Source organism: Aythya ferina (assembly GCF_964211825.1).
Source record: "Aythya ferina genome assembly, chromosome: 4".
NCBI lineage: Eukaryota > Metazoa > Chordata > Aves > Anseriformes > Anatidae > Aythya > Aythya ferina.
In genome coordinates, this window is record NC_140300.1 from 74332952 (window position 1) to 74354008 (window position 21057).

A 21057-nucleotide genomic window follows, 5' to 3' on the forward strand; every position below is an offset into this window, starting at 1 on the left:
GAGACAGTATTGCCAATGCTAAAATGAGAGTAGCAATGACACGGGAAAATCGCTGTCCTTCACCTCTAGTGTGAACTAGGATGAAAACTGGGCTAGATATAAGTAGCTTTATATGAAGAGGAAGCTTTTATGAGAAGAGAAATTCTACAATAATGCATATAGCCCACTGAATGGGAAGAAAGGACAGATCAATGCTGTTTTAACTTGTACTACAATGAAATGTTTTCTTTCTTTGGAACACAGCTGTGTAGATGGCAATAGTTGGGGGAGCACAATAAATTGCCAAAACACAACTTATACCAGGAAAAAAAACAACACATATACATGCAAGTTAATCTATAACTGTTATCTAGTCATGGGATTGGTTATGTAGGAAGGAATCTGGACTCACGGCTAGTAAGACTTCGCAATTTCCTCTGTTAATTTTTAGGACGAGGAAAAACAAAATGTGTGTAGGTGCTAGCTCCAAAACGTCTAAGAAGTTTTAAAAGTTAAAATTGTAATTCTTACAGGCTCACTGCTTTTATGTGTGTGTGTGTGTATACATATACATAATATATATATATATATATTCTCTTTTCATACATATATATACACATACATACCTATATGTATGAAAAGAGAAAAGCAAGCCTCAACAGGTGATTCTAGGCAGTGAAACGGTTAATGTTAATGCAATCAGCATAAGTCTGACGTAACCCTTGGGAGTCACCCTCAGAGGTGGACTACAGTTACCTGATAAAACTCTTGAACCTGTAATTCACAGTGTCACAACTCCAGGAACAGAGCAGTCTGCAGCACCAGAAACTGGAAAGGCAGCAAATGAGAAATCTGCATGCTTCAGTGTGGCAAAGGAAGAGAGAGAAAAATCATCCCCACGTTCCCCATCATCTTCGCAGAGCAGTGAATCTCCCATCATCCAAGAGCCCGAGGAGCCTGAGCTCCATCAGGATGACGTCTCTCCAAGGAGAACTAGTCTAGTGATAGTGGAGTCAACTGATGAACAGCCAGAAAAGCTTGGAAGTGGCTATGAGGAGGAGTCTTTGGAAAAGGTAAATACCAACTTTTCCTCAAAGTAATTAACACAGTGGACAAGTTTTATGTCTTGTCATTCTTAAAATGGGAATATTTTCTATGAGCCTGATTAATCTTCATCTGCAACTGAGCCATTTTCCCTTTCCTCTGTGGTTTTGAGGGCTAGCTATAGTCCTTTGTGTAGAGGTTTTGATAGCAGAAGCAAAACCAAGATGCTAAAGTCTAAACGGTAATTCTGGTTTTGCTAGCCTTACTTGTCCTGTGGTCTGTGGCAGTTATGTCCATGCATGTGGGAAAGAGTTACTTGGTGTAAGTAACAGATGCAGAAGCAAACCATGTACAAGTGAATGCTGAAAAATAGATGTACAAAACGCAAAGTTACAACATTAAAAGCTCAAGAAGACAAGGCTGGCCCAGAGCATCAGGAAGAATGACATGAAAAACGTTGTAAACTTAGTGAGATGGAAAAAAAGGCAGCAGGATGTACGTTGCAGAAGACTAAAGATGCACTGGAAGAAAAACTTGAGAATGGTGTTTATGTAGCATGCAAGCAGTAAAGAAAAATGGAGACAGCAGATGGAAGAGGGGAGCAAAATGTATATGAGGTAGGTCATTTGGCTGTGTAAGACAAAGGAACCTTCTTGCATATACAGAGGGAATAAAGGAGAGCAACTACATGGCTTTCAGGGGAATATAAGGTACTCGGCAGATTAGGTTTAAGAATAAACAGCTTTTTTTTTTTGCCTGTTTTAAGAGTCAGAACAGAAGGCATAATTGAGCAGGAAATTAGTTTTATCAGTGAAGTTAGAGCAGAGAAAGAACAGTTCTTAAGAATTGGTTTCCTGTTTAGACATTCACCTAGGAACAGACTCTTCTTTCTTCGCTGTTTATGTTGCCAAATGTACCACCTCTAGAGTGATGTCTCAGAGATCCGCCTCCAAGATCTTAGAAGAATGCTGAATATAAAATGCGTAGAATAAATGTGATGTTGAAAGCTTAGTTTAGGACTCAATACAACGGCTGCTGTCAAGCATAATATACTACCGAATCGCTACAATAATCCTCATCTCCTCCAAACCCACCCCACCGAATATTTATTTTCCCCCTTATGCTTTTATACTGTAGATGTTTCCCAAGTAGTTCTTTTCAGCTTCTCTTTGCCTTCTGACCTCTTCATTTAAATTTTGAATTCTTCCCTGTGCAGGAGAACCTCAACACTTGCAACTAACTTTTTCTTTCCAGTGCTGAGACTGTTGATACATTCACCTCTAGTTAAAGCTGTTGAGTCCTACTGTCTGTATGCTATGCTATGCACTTCTTAGTATGGAGGACTAAAAGGCTTTCATTCAGATTTCTGCACAATGCAGAAAACATACGCAATACATATGAATGCCAGAGTTGGTGTTAGCAATACTGTCTGGTTCATCTTAGTCATGTCATACAACATATTTCAGGCTTGTCTCTGGCAACCTTAAGAGCACTGAAGCATCTTAAGGCCATCTTATAGAATTAATATCACAAAGACTGATCTTCTTTCAACACGCTAATGAACAACTAATGTACAGTCAAGTGGCCAAAGCTTTTCCCCTGCCCCTACATCGGTGTTTTACAGACTGAAGTCAGGTAAGATGCAAAATCCTGAAAGCACAAGTTTTCAGAAGAGAGGATGGTTTCAGGTAAAAAGAAGACAGAGACTGTAAATAATGCTAGCATTGCATACAACAGAGCACTGCTTCCATGCTTCCCATAGGAGCTAGCAGAGGAGTTAGGTGAGCTGGAGACCAGCTCGGACGAGGACGAGGTGGTAACTACCAGGGTCATTCGTCGCCGGGTGATTATTCAGGTACTGAGTGTTGAATGACTGCACGAGCCAGTGGTGCCTAATGTCTGGTGTAATACCTTCAGGAGTGATGCTGAGAGAACCACGTGGCTGGTATTGCACCTGAAGCTGCAATGCTCCTGAATAATGCATGGTCATTAGATAAACCATTCTAATACCTCTTCTTGAAAAGAGGATTGTAGTAATACTGCTAACACAACTCTACACCCCATTAAGCACCTCAGTAAGAGGAGGACAATACGCAGCACAGTCAACTAACACGTTTGCCTGTCCATTTTGTAACTTTCCTTTGCACGTCTTTAGGAATTCAAGTGCAGAACAAATTCTTTCTAACATTTCTCAATTTTATTCTAACTGATTTTAAAGTTGCCTTTTTTTTTTTTTAAACCTGCATTAAGACATTGCTTCCTTAAATTTTGTTCTTTGTCATACAGGCTGATAGTATGCCTGAAATGCCACCAGAAACAGTCACAGAAGAGCAATATACAGATGAACATGGCCAGACAGTGGTAAAGAAGGTATTATCAGTTACAGCCCTTGCTACCTTCTTACTATCCTTTAAAGGAAGAATAAATAAATCCACATACACACCCAATTTTATTTTGTAAAGGGGCATGATTTTTAAAAATTGAGCATAGCAGAAACCAGAATTTCTGTTCATGAGAGATTCCAAGATGTGAAGATTTGGAGTATTCGGTTTTATATTTTTTTATAACTTAACATATTGCTTAACTTTTCCACATAAATCCAATGAGAATTCTACATAGACCTGACCATTTCTGAGGAAGTGCTGATTTTTTATTTTTATTTTTTTTAAATAAATAGTTAAGAGTATAAGTGTACTCGTATTAATGAAACCAGTGGGGGGCTAGATCCACAAGTCACCTAAATCCAGACTTTAGGCCTTTGAAATCTTCACTCAGCTGTGTCCAAGCAGGTTCCTGAGTTTCTGTAGCTGTACATACAGTTCAGTTTTTATGGCACCAGAATATCTTGTCAGAAGGAGCTGTGAAAGCATTTGGAAATGTGTCTACAGAAAGATGTGTAGCCATCCTCCTGAGAGATTTAGCTCATCTTGAGCCCTTTAATTCTCTTATGCTGCTCTGTGTTTGGCTTGCCACTGCCTAGAAAGCTTAAGCACCAGATTAGGTCTCTTAAGCGGGTTAATTCTAGGTCTCTAGGGCAGCAGTGTTAGTACCACGAGCAGTAATAGTGTAATGACCAAGTCCCTCTGCAGATCTAGTTCTAAGTACTCGGTAGCAAAGTTGATAACCTCTTACTTTCAGAAGCCTTTTAATTAGTTGATACTTTTTGAGTTTTTGAAAGCCAGTCTAAAAATGACTTTTAGCAGTTATGCTGTTGAAAACTGTTTTCTCTCTAAGAGGCTATACCACTTCTCCTAATAGTAACTACCATTTTAGAGTCATTCTCATATCTGTATATATCTTCACTCCATTTGTGAAATAGGTTTATGGAAGCTTTGCTGTGGGATAAACAAAGCAGGGCCAGTGCATCAATGTGCAGCTTTACGATAGGTATTTGTGAGAATGTGCGTTAAAGACTAAAATGCTGAACCATCTATGTAGGTTTTTCTGTGTAGGAAAGATGCCCTTTGAGTAGAAAGTTCTGTATAGAGAACACGAAGGAATTGCTAATTATTTTGGGACAAAGCTCTATTTCATTCCTTCAGGTCACTAGAAAGATCATCCGGCGGTATGTTTCTCCAGATGGCACAGAAAAAGAAGACATCATAATGCAAGGAACACCACAAAAACCTGTCACCGTTGAAGAAGGAGATGGCTATTCCAAAGTTGTAAAACGGGTTGTGCTGAAGAGCGACAGCGAACAGTCAGAGGTCAGATCATCCACTTCCCTTGTGATGGGACAAAGCTGCAGTACGCCCACCACCAGTGTACCCAATAGCTACATCTTATGGCAATAACATTCATTTCTGAGTGATCCTTTGAAGAGTTTCCTTGCAGATGGAAAGGCCTCCAAAAAAGACAGAGAAAAGCAGGGGGTGGGAGAAGAGACAGTGGTCTCTGAAAACATGTCAGGATACAGATTGTGATTCATGAGAAGTTCTAAATTCATAAAGAAAGCAGTATGTACCAAGATGGCATATAGATAAATGGCAAGTGTGCCTTTGTTATTATACCTCATACTCTAATAAGGAAGTTGGTGAATATTGTAATGAAATGATCTGATGTTCTCCAGATTTCTACAGCTAAGCCATTCTAGAACTATCTAGTTGTACCAGGTTTAAAGTACTCATGCATTCTTGGATTTGAAGATGCTAAACAGAAGTGTTACCTTCATGCAAACTATAGAGCCAGGCAATTAAGAAAGAAAAAAGCAACTGCAAAGTTCTTCTCAGTTTATCTTTTCCTGCCTTAGATCACGATGCAGCTCTATAGACGTTTGTATTAGCTCAATTAAGGTAGTGACAGAGAAGCAGAAGCCAATAAATAGGGATTCATTTCAGCAGCACTGCAATTGGAAGCAATGTTTAACTAACAGACATTCAAAATGCTAAGAACATGATTACTGTTCTCTCTCACCAGAATTGATCATCAGAATTAATTCCCTAGGAGTGTAAAGGAACATAAAAACAAAGCCTTTTTTTTTTTTTTTTTTTTTTAAAGTTAGCTGACCATAGCAGAACTACTCCATATCACATGGAGCCCATATACATGGAATTTGTATTTTGCCGATTAGAACTGTGTTTGTCTCTTTCATACGGTATTCTAAAATTGTAGTCTGTTGTTCCTGTAAGAGTTCCTTGGATTTTACAAGTCTGTCTCACCCCTGAGAATACTATCTTAATTTTATGGTGTGAATGGACTAACTCATGCTACCTGGCAAATACAGCCGAGATTCACTGCAAGAGGCCCACTTGTTACTTCCTATAATTCCAGTTGCCTTGGAACATGTGAGCCAGTCTGGCAGCCTGTGGTGTGGTGGAGGTGGCAGCATCCCTGCTACCCTCAAGCTAGTTCAGGCTCCAGGAGCAGTTTCCACCCTTGTAGCATAAAGCTTCTCAGCTGAACATGCTCTCTAGGGCTGTTCCTGCTGTCTGAACTGGTAGATATTTACAAGGTCTTGTTCTGGAGCTGTAAAGCAGGTAATAAAATATACACTCACTATTTTGATGTGTATGCTTAGAAAGTGAGACATTTCTCGTTCTCTGTGGCAATGATTAAGAAAGAATCACAGAACAGATATTAAGATTTTGTTTGCTATGTAATTCGTATCCAATATAAATCTGTTTTCTAACCTTCCAGGTGACTTTGTCTGAACCAGGTGTTTTGCCCAGTGCCTCCAATTTCCAGTCTGAACCAGTGGAAGGCCGCAAGGTCAGCAAAGTCATAAAGACAACTGTAGTGCAAGGAGAGAGAACAGAGAAACACCTAGGAGATGCTAGCTTAGCTACTGATCTTCCGTCAGCCAAAGAGGACTTTGAAGAGGTAAAAATGCCTTTTTAATGTAACAAATAAAACAAGTGTCACAACATACCTGGAGACAAACTCTACTGAAAGTTTTGCTGGTGGAGCATTAAACTCAACTACCAAATACAAACCTCTGTTGTAATACTTGGCCATGTTAAGAAAAGATCAATATATTAAGGTATGCATAGGGGAAGAAGCTGCCATTATAGAATTAACTGTGAAACTTTTTAAGATTAAAAAAAATATATAATAAGACAGAGGATTTAAATAAAGTTGGTAGAAATTGTGTGTGTGGTTACTCGTAAAGAAGGCCATCCATACAGTGCCCCTCGTGGACCTAATTTTAGAACTTGAAACAGTTAAGTCTACTCTCTCAGTAGGCAGATGTCTCACAACAATTATTCCTTTTCCTCTTGAAAGGAAGAAATAGCTATCAAGCTAATTAACACTTTTCCTGTTTTTATGCTTTTTCTGATCAGTTTAGACATTTCAGTAACAGAATTTAAACACAGAAGATCACACCCAGCCAACAAGGAATAAAAATGCTGCCTTTTTTGTTTTCTTTAAGTATTAGTAACAGTAGATACTCTGTGGAAGAGCTTGCCAGGCTCCAATTCCCTGATTCTTTCATTTCATCTATTTCTATGTATGCCTGTCTAGTTACAGAGAACAGGCAACTCAGGCTGACAGGTGGGACAGCTATAAAAGAGAATATTTTCTGTGACAGGAAAAGGGTTGCTGTAGTGGCTGTTGTAAATAGACACGCAGGATGAGTTCTGCAACCGTGGTGCTCCAGGGCCTTGATTTGGGCTGTTTCAAACTTGGAAGTACTAAGATTGCTTCAGTACAATTCTTAGCACAGTGACACTATCCTACCCAAAAAACTGTGACTAACCTGTATGTTTGGGGAAGGGTTGTAAGGATGCAAATGGCAGGCAGATGCTTCTCTATTGTCTATTCATCATTTTCTCACCATTCAGCTTCATTTATATCAAGTATTAAGGTATGAAGAGCAATTACCTTCTGTCCTAGGTTTCTGTTCTTATGTTTTAATTGGAAGTTTATGTTTTAATTTGAGGCATTGAGCTATACAGGTAACCAAATGAAAGTCCAACTCCCTGCTTTAGTAGAGAAAGAAATCATGAAAGAGGATGGATCAATTATTAAAAGGTTTGGCTTGGCATGTCAGTGAACTGTTACTAGAAAAGAACTAACAAACTCATTATGAACAGATGTGGATTTAATTGTGTAAAGTGAAACCACTGGCAGTATCTAAAGCTTCATTACAAAAGTACTAATCCTTACTACTAACATTCTGTTACAGGAAGGGATATACACACTGGAAAGGTCTACAATCAGTTGAAAAGACTTGGTCAATAAGGGTGTTGTGGGCTAGCAGCTAAGTAGGGCACAACTGCTTGCTAATCCTCCTTCCCTGCTCTCCTTGGGACAGGGTTGAATAAAGACAATTTAGTAAGTGAAGAAGGGATGATGCAAAGAATCATTCACCACCTCCCATAAGCAGACTGATGCCCAGCCAGTCTCTGGGCAGTGGTCACCTTGAAAGACAGACAGACATTCCCACACACCCACTTCTTCCTCTACGTCAGTTCTTATTGCTGAGCATGATGCTATATGACATCCACCACCCCTCTGGCTAGTTTGGGTCAGCTGTTCTGGCTGTGTCTACATCCAATTTCTTGCCCAGCCCCAGTACACTCATGAGGAGCACAGAGTCAGGAGGGACAAAACCAAAAACAAAGTCCTAATGCTGTGCAGGCACTGTTGTTCAGCAGTAGCCAAAGCATTGGTCTGTTACCAACACAGTTGGGGGCACAAAGCCAAAACACAGCACCATACAGGCTGCTGCTGTGACAAAAGGTAACTCCATCCTAGATAGACTCAGTATAAAGGTGTATTGCTGCCTGACTGATTTCCTTGGAGGTGATACAAAATAATAGTAGTATGATTTACAGTTAACAACGTTAATCAAGAATACTTCAAAAATATTTTTTCATACCAGTTGACTCAATATTCAAGTCACAGAATTGAAGGGGGTGGAAGGGACCTTGAAGGATCATCGGGTCCAATCCCCCTGCCAAAGCAGGTTCCTCAGAGCAGGCTGCCTAGGTAGGCATCCAGACGGGACTTAAATATCTCCAGAGAAGGAGACTCCACAACCTCCCTGGGCAGCCTGTCCCAGTGCCCTCACCATGAAGAAGTTCTTTGTCATGTTGGTGTGGAACTGCCTGGGCTCTGTCTTGTGGCCATTACTCCTTGTCCTGTCCCCACAAACCAAATCCCTCTGTCCCCCACGCCTCAGGTATTTATACACATTGATGAGATCCCCTCTCAGTCTTCTCTTCTCCAGGCTGAACAGACCCAGGTCTCTCAGCCTTTCCTCATAGGGAAGATGCTCCAGGCCCCGTACCATCTTGGTGGCCCTCCACTGGACTCTTTCCAGGAGATCCCTGTCTTTTTTGTACCGGGGATGATCACTATCAAAATGGATGAGAGGATATATGGATATAAATATAAATCAAATACGCATACATTTTCTCTCTCACACACATCAACTTAAGCATCAGCAAATACAGTTTTACTGACTGTCTTAAGGCAGGCTTGCCCAGAAGCAAGGGTTGAAGAAGCCATCAGCTTAAGAAACTGAAAGTACCATACAGGAATCTTATGTTAATGTTCTACAGGACAACTTTGAGTGTAGAAGCGAAATACAGCAATTAGGAAGGTCCTGTGTGAATTTCAAAGTGTGTTGCATGCCAATGTTAAAACACGTTTTTGCTGAGCATCTAAAACTGTATGTGTAATAAGCATGAGGAGATGAACTGCCACTAGTTTACATTATGAAAGCCAGTTAAGTGGTGATGTGTGTTACATTCAATACAGAGTGAATAAAGAACATCTGACCTTAGTAGCCGGCTTAAACTGCCAGCTTACAATTCTTCTCGTTTTACTTTAAATAAAATTTGAAAACTTTAAAATTCCACCTGGGGAGGAGCAGCTCTTAAAGCCTTCAGAAACTGTGGGCTCTCTAAGAAAGATTTCTCATTCTTTTTCTTTAGGACAATGCTGAATAAAGCCAGCACACAGAAGAGGACTGTGATGAAGGATCGGTATGGAAAACACGTTCATATAGAAGAACTGGATGACACACCAGAAGCACTACCACAGGATGACCTCCAGCACGACCTCCAGCAGCTTCTTAGACACTTCTGCAAAGAGGACTGGAAACAGGATGCTAAATGAGAAGCTGCCACCCCTCAACACCACCACGTAACCATCCATCCAGTATGCAACATTCATCTTCTCTAGGTGTAGACATTGTTATCTACATAATCACTGGAAGACACTGCCATTTCTACTTGTGCAGATGCAGTGAATTCATTTTTTTCCCCTGTATTTGATTTTGGGTTTTTGTTATTTTTTACCCTGTAAGCTAATTTGTGACCAAAGATAGCATCCTTCATTCAGGATGATTTATCCACCGAACCGTCGTCTTTGTGCTGTACTGGGAATTTGTCAGCATTGCCACTTTTTGCTGGTCATTTGCTTCTGCACTAGCTTCATGAAACTGCATTTGTCAAGCCAACTTCATCTACAGGCCTCTTCAAGTGACTATGTACATGCATCATGAAAAAAAGGGAGTTAACATGTAAACTGTATATAGCAAGAGTATTTGGACTTACAAGACTGCAGAAAACACACTGCCTCTGAATACAATTAGCATCATGGATTACAAGGTCTATTGACACTGCTGAACAGCAATTAATAAAATAATGTTAACACTACGAACACAGACTGAGGAGGAAGCACTGCAGATCCACTGCATCCATAAGACTTCCAGTTTAGGGATCTATTATAGTTAAAGGCTCTAAGAGTCAGGCTAAAAACCTGGAAACTCAGCTGTTCTCCTGAAGTAACAGCTGACTGTGGCCATCGATACTTTTAAGACCTTTGGACAGCCACTTAAAGATTTCCAGAAAAAGAAAAAAAAAATTAAAAATACCCAATTAGGTAACCAACTTGCTAGCAGCTATATCTATGGCACATTTGCATACGGTATTAAAATCTTTTAGATCTGGACATGTGGCAGGGTGTATTAAACAATTATAACTACAGTAGTTTCCTGTTTTCATCACTGCTTTAGCAAACCACACTGTCCTGCTGGCCACTGCACTGTAGATAACTATGGGAGAAAGACTTAACCACTATACAAAGAGAATAATTAATTCACCATATTTTATCAAGATTGCCTCTTATCCAATAAATGCATGTCGCATTTGAAGGTCAAAAGCAAACCCTCCTGTAATCATGTCAACTTGTTGGCCCTCTTAGCACTGAGCGAGCAGTTTTTATCCTCCAATCAAGTGTTTTTTAAAGAGAAAGCTCACAATCCTTGAAAGCCACTTTCTGTTCATATTTTGTTACCTATCTATATATAAGATATATATTTCTAAACCAACCCTCTGAGAACCATGATAGCATATCTGCACTTTTATTTTCAAAAAAAGAAAACAAAGAGCTGACATTTTTGGTATTCTATACCTTAATATTTAGTGGCGGGCACTCTGTAGTGTTTTAGCATATGTAACACACGCAAACACACTAAATGTTTTTAAACAGCTATTTGTTTTTTTTTAATAGTATATTCGAGAAAGATTAAAAACAAATCCTCTCCTGTAGGTGGTAAGAGTTTTCCAAGTTTATCAGGCCTTCTATGATTATAGTTTGCTTGGTTGTTTTTTTATGACTCACTCAGTGCTCAGAACAAGGGCACTTCTCATTAAGATAATGATGCCAAAAGCATAAAAACGTCTTGGGAGTTCTGGCTTCCAGCAGGCAAAGCAACCTGAGGTGCCATGCTAACACTTTTTTTGGCAGGCAGAAAAAAATAAAAAGGTGTTTTGATAGCCAAAATGAACGAGACCCATGATGAGACATTTCACAATACATCATGGCTTTCTTATTGTCAAAGACAGCAGAGGATGATCTACAAGAATGGGGCTCTAAAGAAATGCATTTCTGTTGTGTTATTTGCGGTGCAGATGATGTTCTGTGTAACAGCATAATGGTTATTCACCTCTTATTTTGATTTTTTGCTGTGTTATCAAAGAACTTGAATACTGTGAGAAGAAGTGAATTTTAAGTTGACGAATCAGCATCTTGTTCCCATGGTGATAACACTAATTGAATATATCTATGAGGGCATGTATTAGTTAAAAATTAAAAAAAAAAAAAAACAACACTAACAATACATAGCTGCAATGTGTACAATGGCTGATTTAACTAAATAAAAATGTACAAGTGTTAAATGTAGCAATGATGGCTCACTCTCTTTTACTGCCAGTGCAGCATAAAAGGAACAGCACCCACTTGGGGACCTTAACCGAACTATCACAATTATAATTCCTCCACACTGCACTCTTTATGATCTTTTTGATTCTGCCGTTCAGCAATGAGTACATGTCAGTCCTTATTAAGGGTTAGATGTAGTGTTTGTTTTTTTCTTTTTAATCATCGTTAATAATTTTTCAAAGGGTAGCTAGCTATGTTTTCTAATTATTCCATCGGGCCTGAAAGTACAAGATTTTCCTTCAAATACAGCCTGGACCACTTGTTATACTCAGTTATGTCTTCAATGCCCACATGTACTACTACAACAGCTAGTGAGTCGCTCTCTCTCTCAAGCACAGAGCACATAGGGAGGAAAATCTCTATCACATCTTACATCCTTGCACTGCACAGAAAATACAGAAAAGAGGCTGCTTTGTTGCCAGGTCAGAGGCAGCACTATAAATCTGTACCAACTCAATTACTGCAAGCATAAGCAGCACAAAGGCCACGGTGATATTCACCCATGAACACTGGGGTGTGTTTTGGGGTGGCCTGTGATTGCCCGCAGCTCTGCTTCACCTCTGCTATCACAAGTGGCCCAGGCTGCGTCTCAATGTACCTCAATGTACCGCCTTGGTCAGTTACTGCAGGCGGTGCAGTAGGTAGTGGGGAAATAGGACACACATCAGACGTAGCCTGTTAGTGGTAAAACATGCTTAAATCCTAGCCTGACCAGCTTCAGCTTCACTGTACTAGCACTTTGCAATACAAACACTATTTTACTGAAAGACTTTGGCCAGTTCTGCTCAGTAATACCTGCAAGTACAAACCTGTTACGAGCTCATTTATGTTTCTTTAAAAAAAGAAAGAGAAGTCATGAAATCCAAGTTCTAATTTAGTGCTTGTTGTAGACTACTGAGTGGCAGCAACAAGTCAGATCAACTCCATCTTCCTCCCCTCCACTTTGAAAAAGAGAGAAGGGTTCATTTCTGTTCATGAAAGATTCAGTATCTGCAGCCTACCTGTAAAAGCGAATAGATCTGTAACAAGAAGGTTCATATTATCATGGTTTTTTTTAGTCAGACTGTAAAGCTCTGTAAACCTGACCAAAGAAGATGAACACTATTGGCACAGCCCTTGGTACCTATTCCCTTACTCCCCTCCCTAGCAAACCCTGGAAGAAGACGGTGTGTATCTCAGACCATGTTAAAGTGCCCTAAGTAACTTCTGTATCTCTGATTACCCTGACACAAGCAACCACACAGAGAACACAGAGCCTGTGCTGGCTGTTGCCCTATATTGAATAGGTTCTAGCACATCAGCGAAATGGGGATAAACTCACTTATTTACCCAGCGTCCCCTGCATCTGTCCAGGGAGATTTGTAGTTGACATATTACATAAAACTGGGGTAAGGAAGTGGACCACGCCGGCAGGACCAATGGGTGCTTTTTGAGTCACACAAAATACAGCCCCTTTATTTACTATTCAGAGAATTAAATGAGCCAGAAGAGCCAGCAAGACTGAATTTACAGCTAACACAAGTTCATCATGTACATACATAAGCAGTAAGTTTTTCATAGTATGAAGTATACACTCCATACACCACAGTATATAATTTCAGGCCTTTGATAGGGAGCAATTTAAATGAATTACATATTTCTCTGAGGAAATAAATATAGACAGCTTCTTCAGCTGTATACCTTAATACCTTCTCCAAAGCACACACCCCACACCTCAGCTATGAATTTTGCTATTGTTGCATCAACGCTAGCATAGAAAGCAGCATTTCAGAGGAGCCCAAAGCCAGAACATTTGTCAGGGCTCAAAATAGCCAATAAAGAGAACACCATTTGTTGCCTTTTTTTTTTTTTTTTTTTTTTTTTTTTTTTGCCAGTGACACATCAACTCCTGAAAAGGAAGCTATATCCTCAACTTTTGCCATCCTTTTTCAGTCCCTTGCACAGATCTATTTTGTCTTCCAAGATCTAACCCTCTTCTTTTCGGTAGAGGCAGCTCTACCTCAGCTTTTCCTGCCACCTCCGCTTCCTGTTCCTGTAAGCAGGAGAGCAACTCATGCCATCTAAGGGACTGTCAAATGCTGTTTGCTTTAATGAGGTCCCAACAGAAAGGGGGAGTAAAAGAATCTATTTTGGAATGTATTGCTGAAGCACTGCAAGGATACTAGGAATATCAATATCAGTCTCTGCACGCATGCTACATGGCTATCAAGACGCAGGGCTGTACCCATAACTGATTTTTGTTCAGCTGTTAAAAATCAAGCAAATACATCCACATGGCAGCCACCAAACACACATAAAACAAAGCAAACAAATAACAAAACACACACAAAAACACCTGCACAACAAACCTGGAGCCATTTATTCAGTTGGAGTTAACACAATGTTTCTAGGTCACTGAGTGCCCACTGAAGCCATGAGCTTCATGCTTTTTCAGTTCAGTGACCGACACCCCCGCCCATCTGCATGCTTTTCAATTCCACTCCATCAGATCAACTTCTCCCTTGGTTAGTCTTACACTCTTGATGAATCTTATGCTGACTTTCTCTACTTATGAAATCAATACCCAAGTTACCTTACATGAGCCTAAGCATAGCTGTTGCTGTGCTCAAGGATAAAACAGAACACACCAGAACATGTAATAATGGTGTATGGATCTAAAAACGGCACGCTATTTAAACATACATAATTGAAGCATCCACCACCAGCTGCAATGCGTCAGAACACATGGTGTGCTCAAAAGCAGCCAGATTTGTAGTGCAACACAATGGCTTTTATTGAACTAACGTAATAAATCCAGACCTCTCAGCTGATGCAAGTGAAAAAACATTAAATTTGGCTGGTGAAGCTCTACTTCTACATACCTGCAGGGTAAAGATCCAACAAGGACTATCCTTTATATCAAAAAGCATTAATAAATAAAGATAAGGATATTGAAACACAGACACACAAGATTACATCAAACCAATTCATTAAACTTGTGTTTCTGCTTTGCTCTTTATGTTTTAGCAAATGACTGACCACAAGGATTCTCTCTTCCTCTTTGTAACACTACAATTTCAGCCTCACATTTTTATGCCTGCACGACTTCACAGCAGGAGCTGTCACAATAAAAAATAAAAAGGTGTCTATAAAAGGCTCCAGTAGTGCTGAAGATCAAGTTTTCCTCAAACACTCTTTCGAGCTTCCCTTTGCACCTCCGATAAATCAGACATTGACTACTTGGTTGAACGGTATGAGACAACATCCATCCCCTAGCCTCCGCATCCCCCAGTTGTTTCTGACCTGAGCAGCAGCAGTGAATCCTTCCTCCCAGCTTTGTTAGTGGGGCAGGGACTGTCACTTCACATGAACCGAATGGAAGTGAGCTACAAGGTGCTGACGACCCCTTTCTAGCTTTCTGCCTGTGCCAGGTGATAAAATGCAACTCTCCCAGTAGGAGAGACATCAGGCCCACGCACGCCAAGCCTCCTACTCCCACCTGCTTATTTCTGCAGCCATTTCATGCTGGAGGAAGGCAGCTTGCTGGTGAGTGTCAAGCAGGGCTTGCTGGGCAGCATTGTTCTGGGTCAGGCTGTAAAAGCTGTGCACGAACAGTGCATTTCCCCACCAGTCAGATAAGTCTGTTAGTTTTTAAGGTGCATTTTAAGATGCTATGGAAAGAAACATATGAATCATAGATGCCCTCTAGCTTTAGTGAATCAACAAATAACTGTGTTGACATGGTACTAAAATGTTTTTTCAGTCATTCATATCAGGTATGCATAGACACAGACTGCACCCAGCCCCCCCTTCTCTACAGGATGCTATCTAAACTCTCCCAGTTAGAGCAATATCAACATGAAGGAAAAGAGGTAGAAAGACATATTTGAACCCAAGAGATTTAAAGAAGCATTATTACTTGAAATAATGTAAATAAACAGAGTCAGTCTCAGTGTTTTTCTCATTTGCCAACCATCTGTATTTTGCATTAAAAAAAAACAAACAAACAAACAACAACAACAACAAAAAACACACCCTCCACTGTTCAGGTCTGAGCAATTAACAACAAAAAAAAAAAAAAAACAACCAAAAATCAAACTAAAACAAGCAAAATAAAAAGAGAGTTCAGACACATCAAACCAAACAGACACAGAAGAGCATTAGGAGCACCTGGAGGAACACATCTTCCCCTTAGTGCTGCCCAACAGGGTGCAGTCGCTGAAGGAGTGCTGAGAAGTCCAGAAGAGAGCCACACAAGTGCTACATCCAAAACTGGGGGAAATAAAGTAAAACTTATAAAAGCCAGTTGAATCTTTCTGAGGCCAGACAGAATAGGCCTTTGCTAAACAGTAGCTGGCATTGCACGAGACTTTTTTTTATTAAATAGCCACCAGAGTGCAGCAAAACACCAGTTTTTAATAAAATAACCACAGCTAAGACCCCACAATTTTTTGAACGCTGGTATTTGCAAGAAACTTCCTACCACTTATTCAAAATTTTAAAACTCTTTATATATAAAAATATATTCTATTTAAACACATATACAGTTTTTTTCCTTTAGTAGCAACAGTAAAACCCATGCAAAATAAGGTTTCAACAAGGATATAAGAATATTTTGAGAATATTTTGTGTATGTAATATAAGTGTATTTGCTCAAACTGCATTGCTCATTTTGTAGGGGTACCAAAGCAGATGGATTGCAGTCAGCATCCAGAGCACGCACATTTCCCTACAGAACATTAAAACCAATGCTGTACTTTGACACCCAACCATTGCTGTCATTTACCCGATTATAGGAATAACAGCCACAGGATATACACACACTGTGCAACCACAACTTCCAGGTACACTAGAGCAAAACAAGTAGTTTTTGTTTGTTTGTTTGTTTGTTTGTGTGGGTGGGTGTTTTAATGTAAAATACTTTCTTCCTCATCTGTAAAACATAAAAAGCGTCCAATTTATTTCACTTACAGCAAGGAAGGCTCCCTCCCACCCTGGTCAATTAAGATGGCAATTAACCAAGTCAAACGTACTTGCCCTACAATGTATAAGTCCGATGATTAAGCCCAGAGAAGTTTTTAAATGTAAGAGACAAGGTTGTTCCCCCAGGATGGGGCTTAGCCCAAGCCTACAGAATTCAGCTGTACACTTCAGGAGTTTCCCCCATTAGGCCACATTTCCTGCAGTCAGTGAAGATATTAACCACATTTGGAAACAGAAGTCAGTTACTTTCATCTCTCTATTCTTTCAGTGGTTCTAAAGTTCAAATAACTGAGAACTTTCTCAAAATTCACACCCACTGTCCTTTTAATTACTACATTTGTCCTTTTATTTCTCCCTCTGAGCATGCCTTCTCTGTGGAGATAGCCTACCTGCCTCGTTACAAACAGAAGCAGCAGCCCCTTCAGGCACCAGAGGGAAGAGTTCCTATTTGTACTTCCACGTCTTGGGGTGAAGCACATTCTCCAGAGGAGGGCATGCAGATAGCCCACAATAAATGAGGAAAACTGGAAACACATTATCAGTGTCACAATATATTGCTGCAAGCTTAAGACCAGACGTTCTTTATTTCAACTTTTAAAACATTTCCATTATGCAAGTGCTGCAAAATTCTGCACTCGCACACAGGCACCACCTCTAAGCACATTGCTTTTGTGACCATTTTACTGTCGTTCTTTACCCTGAGTCCTTTTGGTGACTCAGGATAGATTATTTTCATTCCTGATCTGCTTTAAATTAAATCAGCAGAATAGGAATGCAGGTGCTTATTGAGTATTCTGGTAGAAAAATCTCTTTGCTTTTATACTATAGTTCCCTCTCCTCCTCACAAATTAATGAAGTTGTGAGTACCATCCATGTCGTACCCTGCATCTATCAGTGGTCCTCAACTTAGCCTTGTTTCCTTAGGAAGTGAACTAATGAGCATATATAATTCTGTAATCCTGGTTTCACCCATGAGTTTAGGCCAAGGCTCAAGTACTGCAAAGACATTTCTTTGTTGTCACATTTTCTGTGGCTTTCTACAATAACCAAGTACTTCACAGATTCAAAGTCCAATAGAATGGGAAATAAACACAAAGAATTGGCTGATTATATTTGAAAAGGCCATGGTGATGAGTGGATGTTCCCAAAGACTGGAAAACCTCTTTTCAAGGAGGATGATCTGAGGAAGTACAAGCTGATTAGCTTCACCTCAGTCCTTGGGAAGGTAATGGAACAAATAATCCTGGAGCAATAATCCAGACATTAAGGACAAGAAGGTGACTTGGAGCAGCCAGCATAGATTTTGGAAGGGGAAATCACGCTTGACCAGCTTCATAGCCTTCTATGGGAAGAAGGAATAGGAGAAGAGTGAGCTCAGGAGGATTTTATCAATGTGTATGCACGCAGGGAGGCTCTCTGGGAAGGAGGGCCCACAACCCACTGAACAGCTCAGTAGCTAGCTTTCTTTTTGGTCATAGAAAAAGAGCATTCCTAACTTCACAAGGGAAAGCAAACTTCAGGAAGGCTCTGGAAGACTACAGACTACCAAAAAAATCGCTATTCCTTCTCACAAATGACAAGTGTGTGCATGCACATGATGATGGTAGAGAAGCCCAGCTGAAATTCCAGAAAGGCTGAACTACACTTCACACATCACAGAGATTTTCTTTAAGCCTACAGTAAGATGAAACTACTACAAAAAGCTCATAAAACTCAGAAAGCATTTTGCACTGCCTGCCTGAATTCTTAAAGTATCTAGAAGATGAGAAATGTTTTGTCCACAATCATTTTTAATGGGGAAAGTCAAATTGAAGTACAAATCAAACATCTCTCCCCCCGTATCATCAACGCACAGTGAGGCTTACCCCTCCTATCCCTGCCTCACACCTCTGAAATTAATGCTTAGGTGCACACAGTTTTAACAAATATTTTTTTTAAAACCTGTTCTATGAAACACTGAATAAAGTCAAACTCAGTTGCAATGCTGCAAATGGACTGACATAAGCAAAAACGTGTGTAATCTTTTGAGTTGCTTCCATACAGAAGGAGATGCATGACTTTTGTAGTATTTTAATGGTGGAAATTGTGCAACGTGATTTATCTACTTAATGCACACTTAAACATGACCTAAACCCGCAGTTATTTGTTCAAAGAATGAAATCTGGACAAGCACATCTGAGAAAGCTAGTTAAAGACACTCAGAGATAGCATTTGCAGTTACTAATGACACTGAGCTGTGGTTCCCTCCCTCCACAGTGGTACCAGGGTAACAGGGACCGACATTCCCAGGCACGATATACACTGCCGGTAGGGAGGAGCGTTAAGTGAACATTACAAAATTGAGACACAAACTGAAATTCAAATAAGCAGAAATTCAGTAAGCAAGTGATTTCCATATTTATTAATCCATGAAAAAAAAAAAATGAAGAAAGACACTTATGCAGTAAGTTATTTTCGATAAAGTGTATGCCAAGGTTTTTTAAACAGTCTGATGACAAATGAAGAAAGATTTTCACACTCTTGTTCCCCATGTAGTCTGACCAGTATGAAGAGCATGTGTAACATACGGGAGTAATCCATGGCTGACAGGGCATTTACACCACTTCTTTAAGTTGTGTGAACACTTGCTCCAATCAGCACCTCACATGAATCACATAACAAAACAAAATAAATATAGCAGTTGGGTTACGGCGTGTGCAATTCTGAAGATCCTTGAAAACTGAGACATTACAGTCTTGGCATATGTCCAGTAGAAGTCTCAATAATCATAAAAATTATGCTTATAAACAGCACTTTCACAAACAACAAACATAGGCAGTGGTGCATTTGTCACAAAAGGGCATCTAACTAAGCCTTAGAAAATAAATCAGTACATTTAAACAAACTGCTCTCATAGTGTGGCTTGTATATACTTGAAGGTTTTCAAAAAAATGAAACATCATTTAAACAAAGCTTTCTCTATGCCAGCAGAATATCAAGTGCAGATGTTGGCTTACACAGGAGGAAGCTTGCCTGGCAAACAGATGCTCCATTTTCTATGCTTAGAAGACACTTTTAAAATGAAAGCCTCTTACTAACAGCACAAGCAGTAGAACAAACCAAACCACACTTCCTGGTGTTTTACTTTCAGATTGTTTTCTTTGCTGAATAAGGCTTAAGACTAATGCCTTATAAGTGCACATATAGCCTTTCATCTAAGTTTTTTCAGTGAAATAATCTCTCTGGCAGGACTAGACCATTGCTTTCCCTAGCAAGACTCCAAATCAACAGAATAACAGCTTTCAACAACACATCCACATGTCTTCACCTCCACACGGCAGCCTCCCTCCCCCTCCTAAATCACACATTGCCTACAGAAAAGATGCTATTTTCTGCTCATCAGTTACTGTAGCTCAGCTGTACACAACTGGGTTCCCCCAGTCGGTACACACCATTTGTTAACAGCTCCCAGGAAAATCTGCTCATCTGCACAAAGATGAAAATGGACTCCTAAAGGTTTCCACTCTCCTTGCTGTGATATTTTTCCTCTAGTAAAGGCACACACTAACTGAGAAGCTCTCTAACTTTTTAGCAGTCCAACTTCAGCTACAGGTTGCGAGGGCTGTGGGGTAATTGGCTCCTACTGGGGAATGAGGAGCAGCTGGAGCCATAATGACTGCTCTCTGCTCCAGGTGCATGCAGTCACTTAGCACAAGGTGCAGCTACACCTGCTCTTTGAAATGGTACAGGGAAATAAAATAAAATAAAATAAAATAAAATAAAATAAAATAAAATAAAATAAAATAAAATAAAATAAAATAAAATAAAATAAAATAAAATAAAATACAAACCACCAAATGCACATATATATGAAGATACTGCAGCCAATTACGCTTGAAAACATAGCTGAGTACACGCAGGGGGCATATTTATTGATAAGAAAGTGCCATTGTTATTACTTCTTAAATAGCGCGATATTCTTTACTCATATACTGAGTCATTTCTAACTGGCGCTGCAGGACATATTTACTCCATCTTTGTGTTTTGCTTTCAAGAGCTTTGGGTGATTCACTCCAACCTTTAGCAAGTTAACCCACCCCGCACAGAAGGCTGGCCTCCCTGTAGCTCAATGTGCACAGCTGCAACGCTGTGCCACAGATCTGCCAGCAAGGAAAGTCAGTAATCCTTAACCAGGCACCCAGCCACCTAACACATGGTCTCTCTGTTATGGCTTCAGGCAAATGACTAAGCCATCCACTAGCCCCTGGCATGAGGTTACGCTAACTGAACAGCATCTGGAAAAGCACTGGACATGAGAAATTGCTGGATGAGAAAGATCAGTAAGCGAGGAACTGACAGAAGTTACAGATGGTGCCATCAGGGGTGCCCACATTTCACAGGGGCTTCAGGGGGAATTAG

The 21057-nt window shown here is 40.0% G+C and overlaps 1 protein-coding gene across 34 annotated transcripts in view; it reads left to right on the plus strand.

Moving 5' to 3' along the window:
• Positions 1-11658, plus strand: part of ANK2 (ankyrin 2) — a 339161-nt gene extending 327503 nt beyond the window's left edge. For 33 of the 34 annotated variants that reach the window (XM_084518971.1, XM_084518993.1, XM_084518982.1 and 30 more), the window contains 7 exons: positions 767-1052; positions 2786-2878; positions 3310-3393; positions 4566-4730; positions 6160-6342; positions 7403-7494; positions 9405-11658. In XM_084518971.1, the coding sequence (XP_084375097.1) occupies positions 767-1052; positions 2786-2878; positions 3310-3393; positions 4566-4730; positions 6160-6342; positions 7403-7494; positions 9405-9588 (1087 nt within the window). In that variant the 3' untranslated portion in view covers positions 9589-11658. Of the gene's footprint in view, positions 1-766; positions 1053-2785; positions 2879-3309; positions 3394-4565; positions 4731-6159; positions 6343-7402; positions 7532-9404 lie in introns of those variants that run through there. The other variant, XM_084518994.1, reaches the window with a different exon arrangement.
• Positions 11659-21057: the final 9399 nt, after the last annotated feature.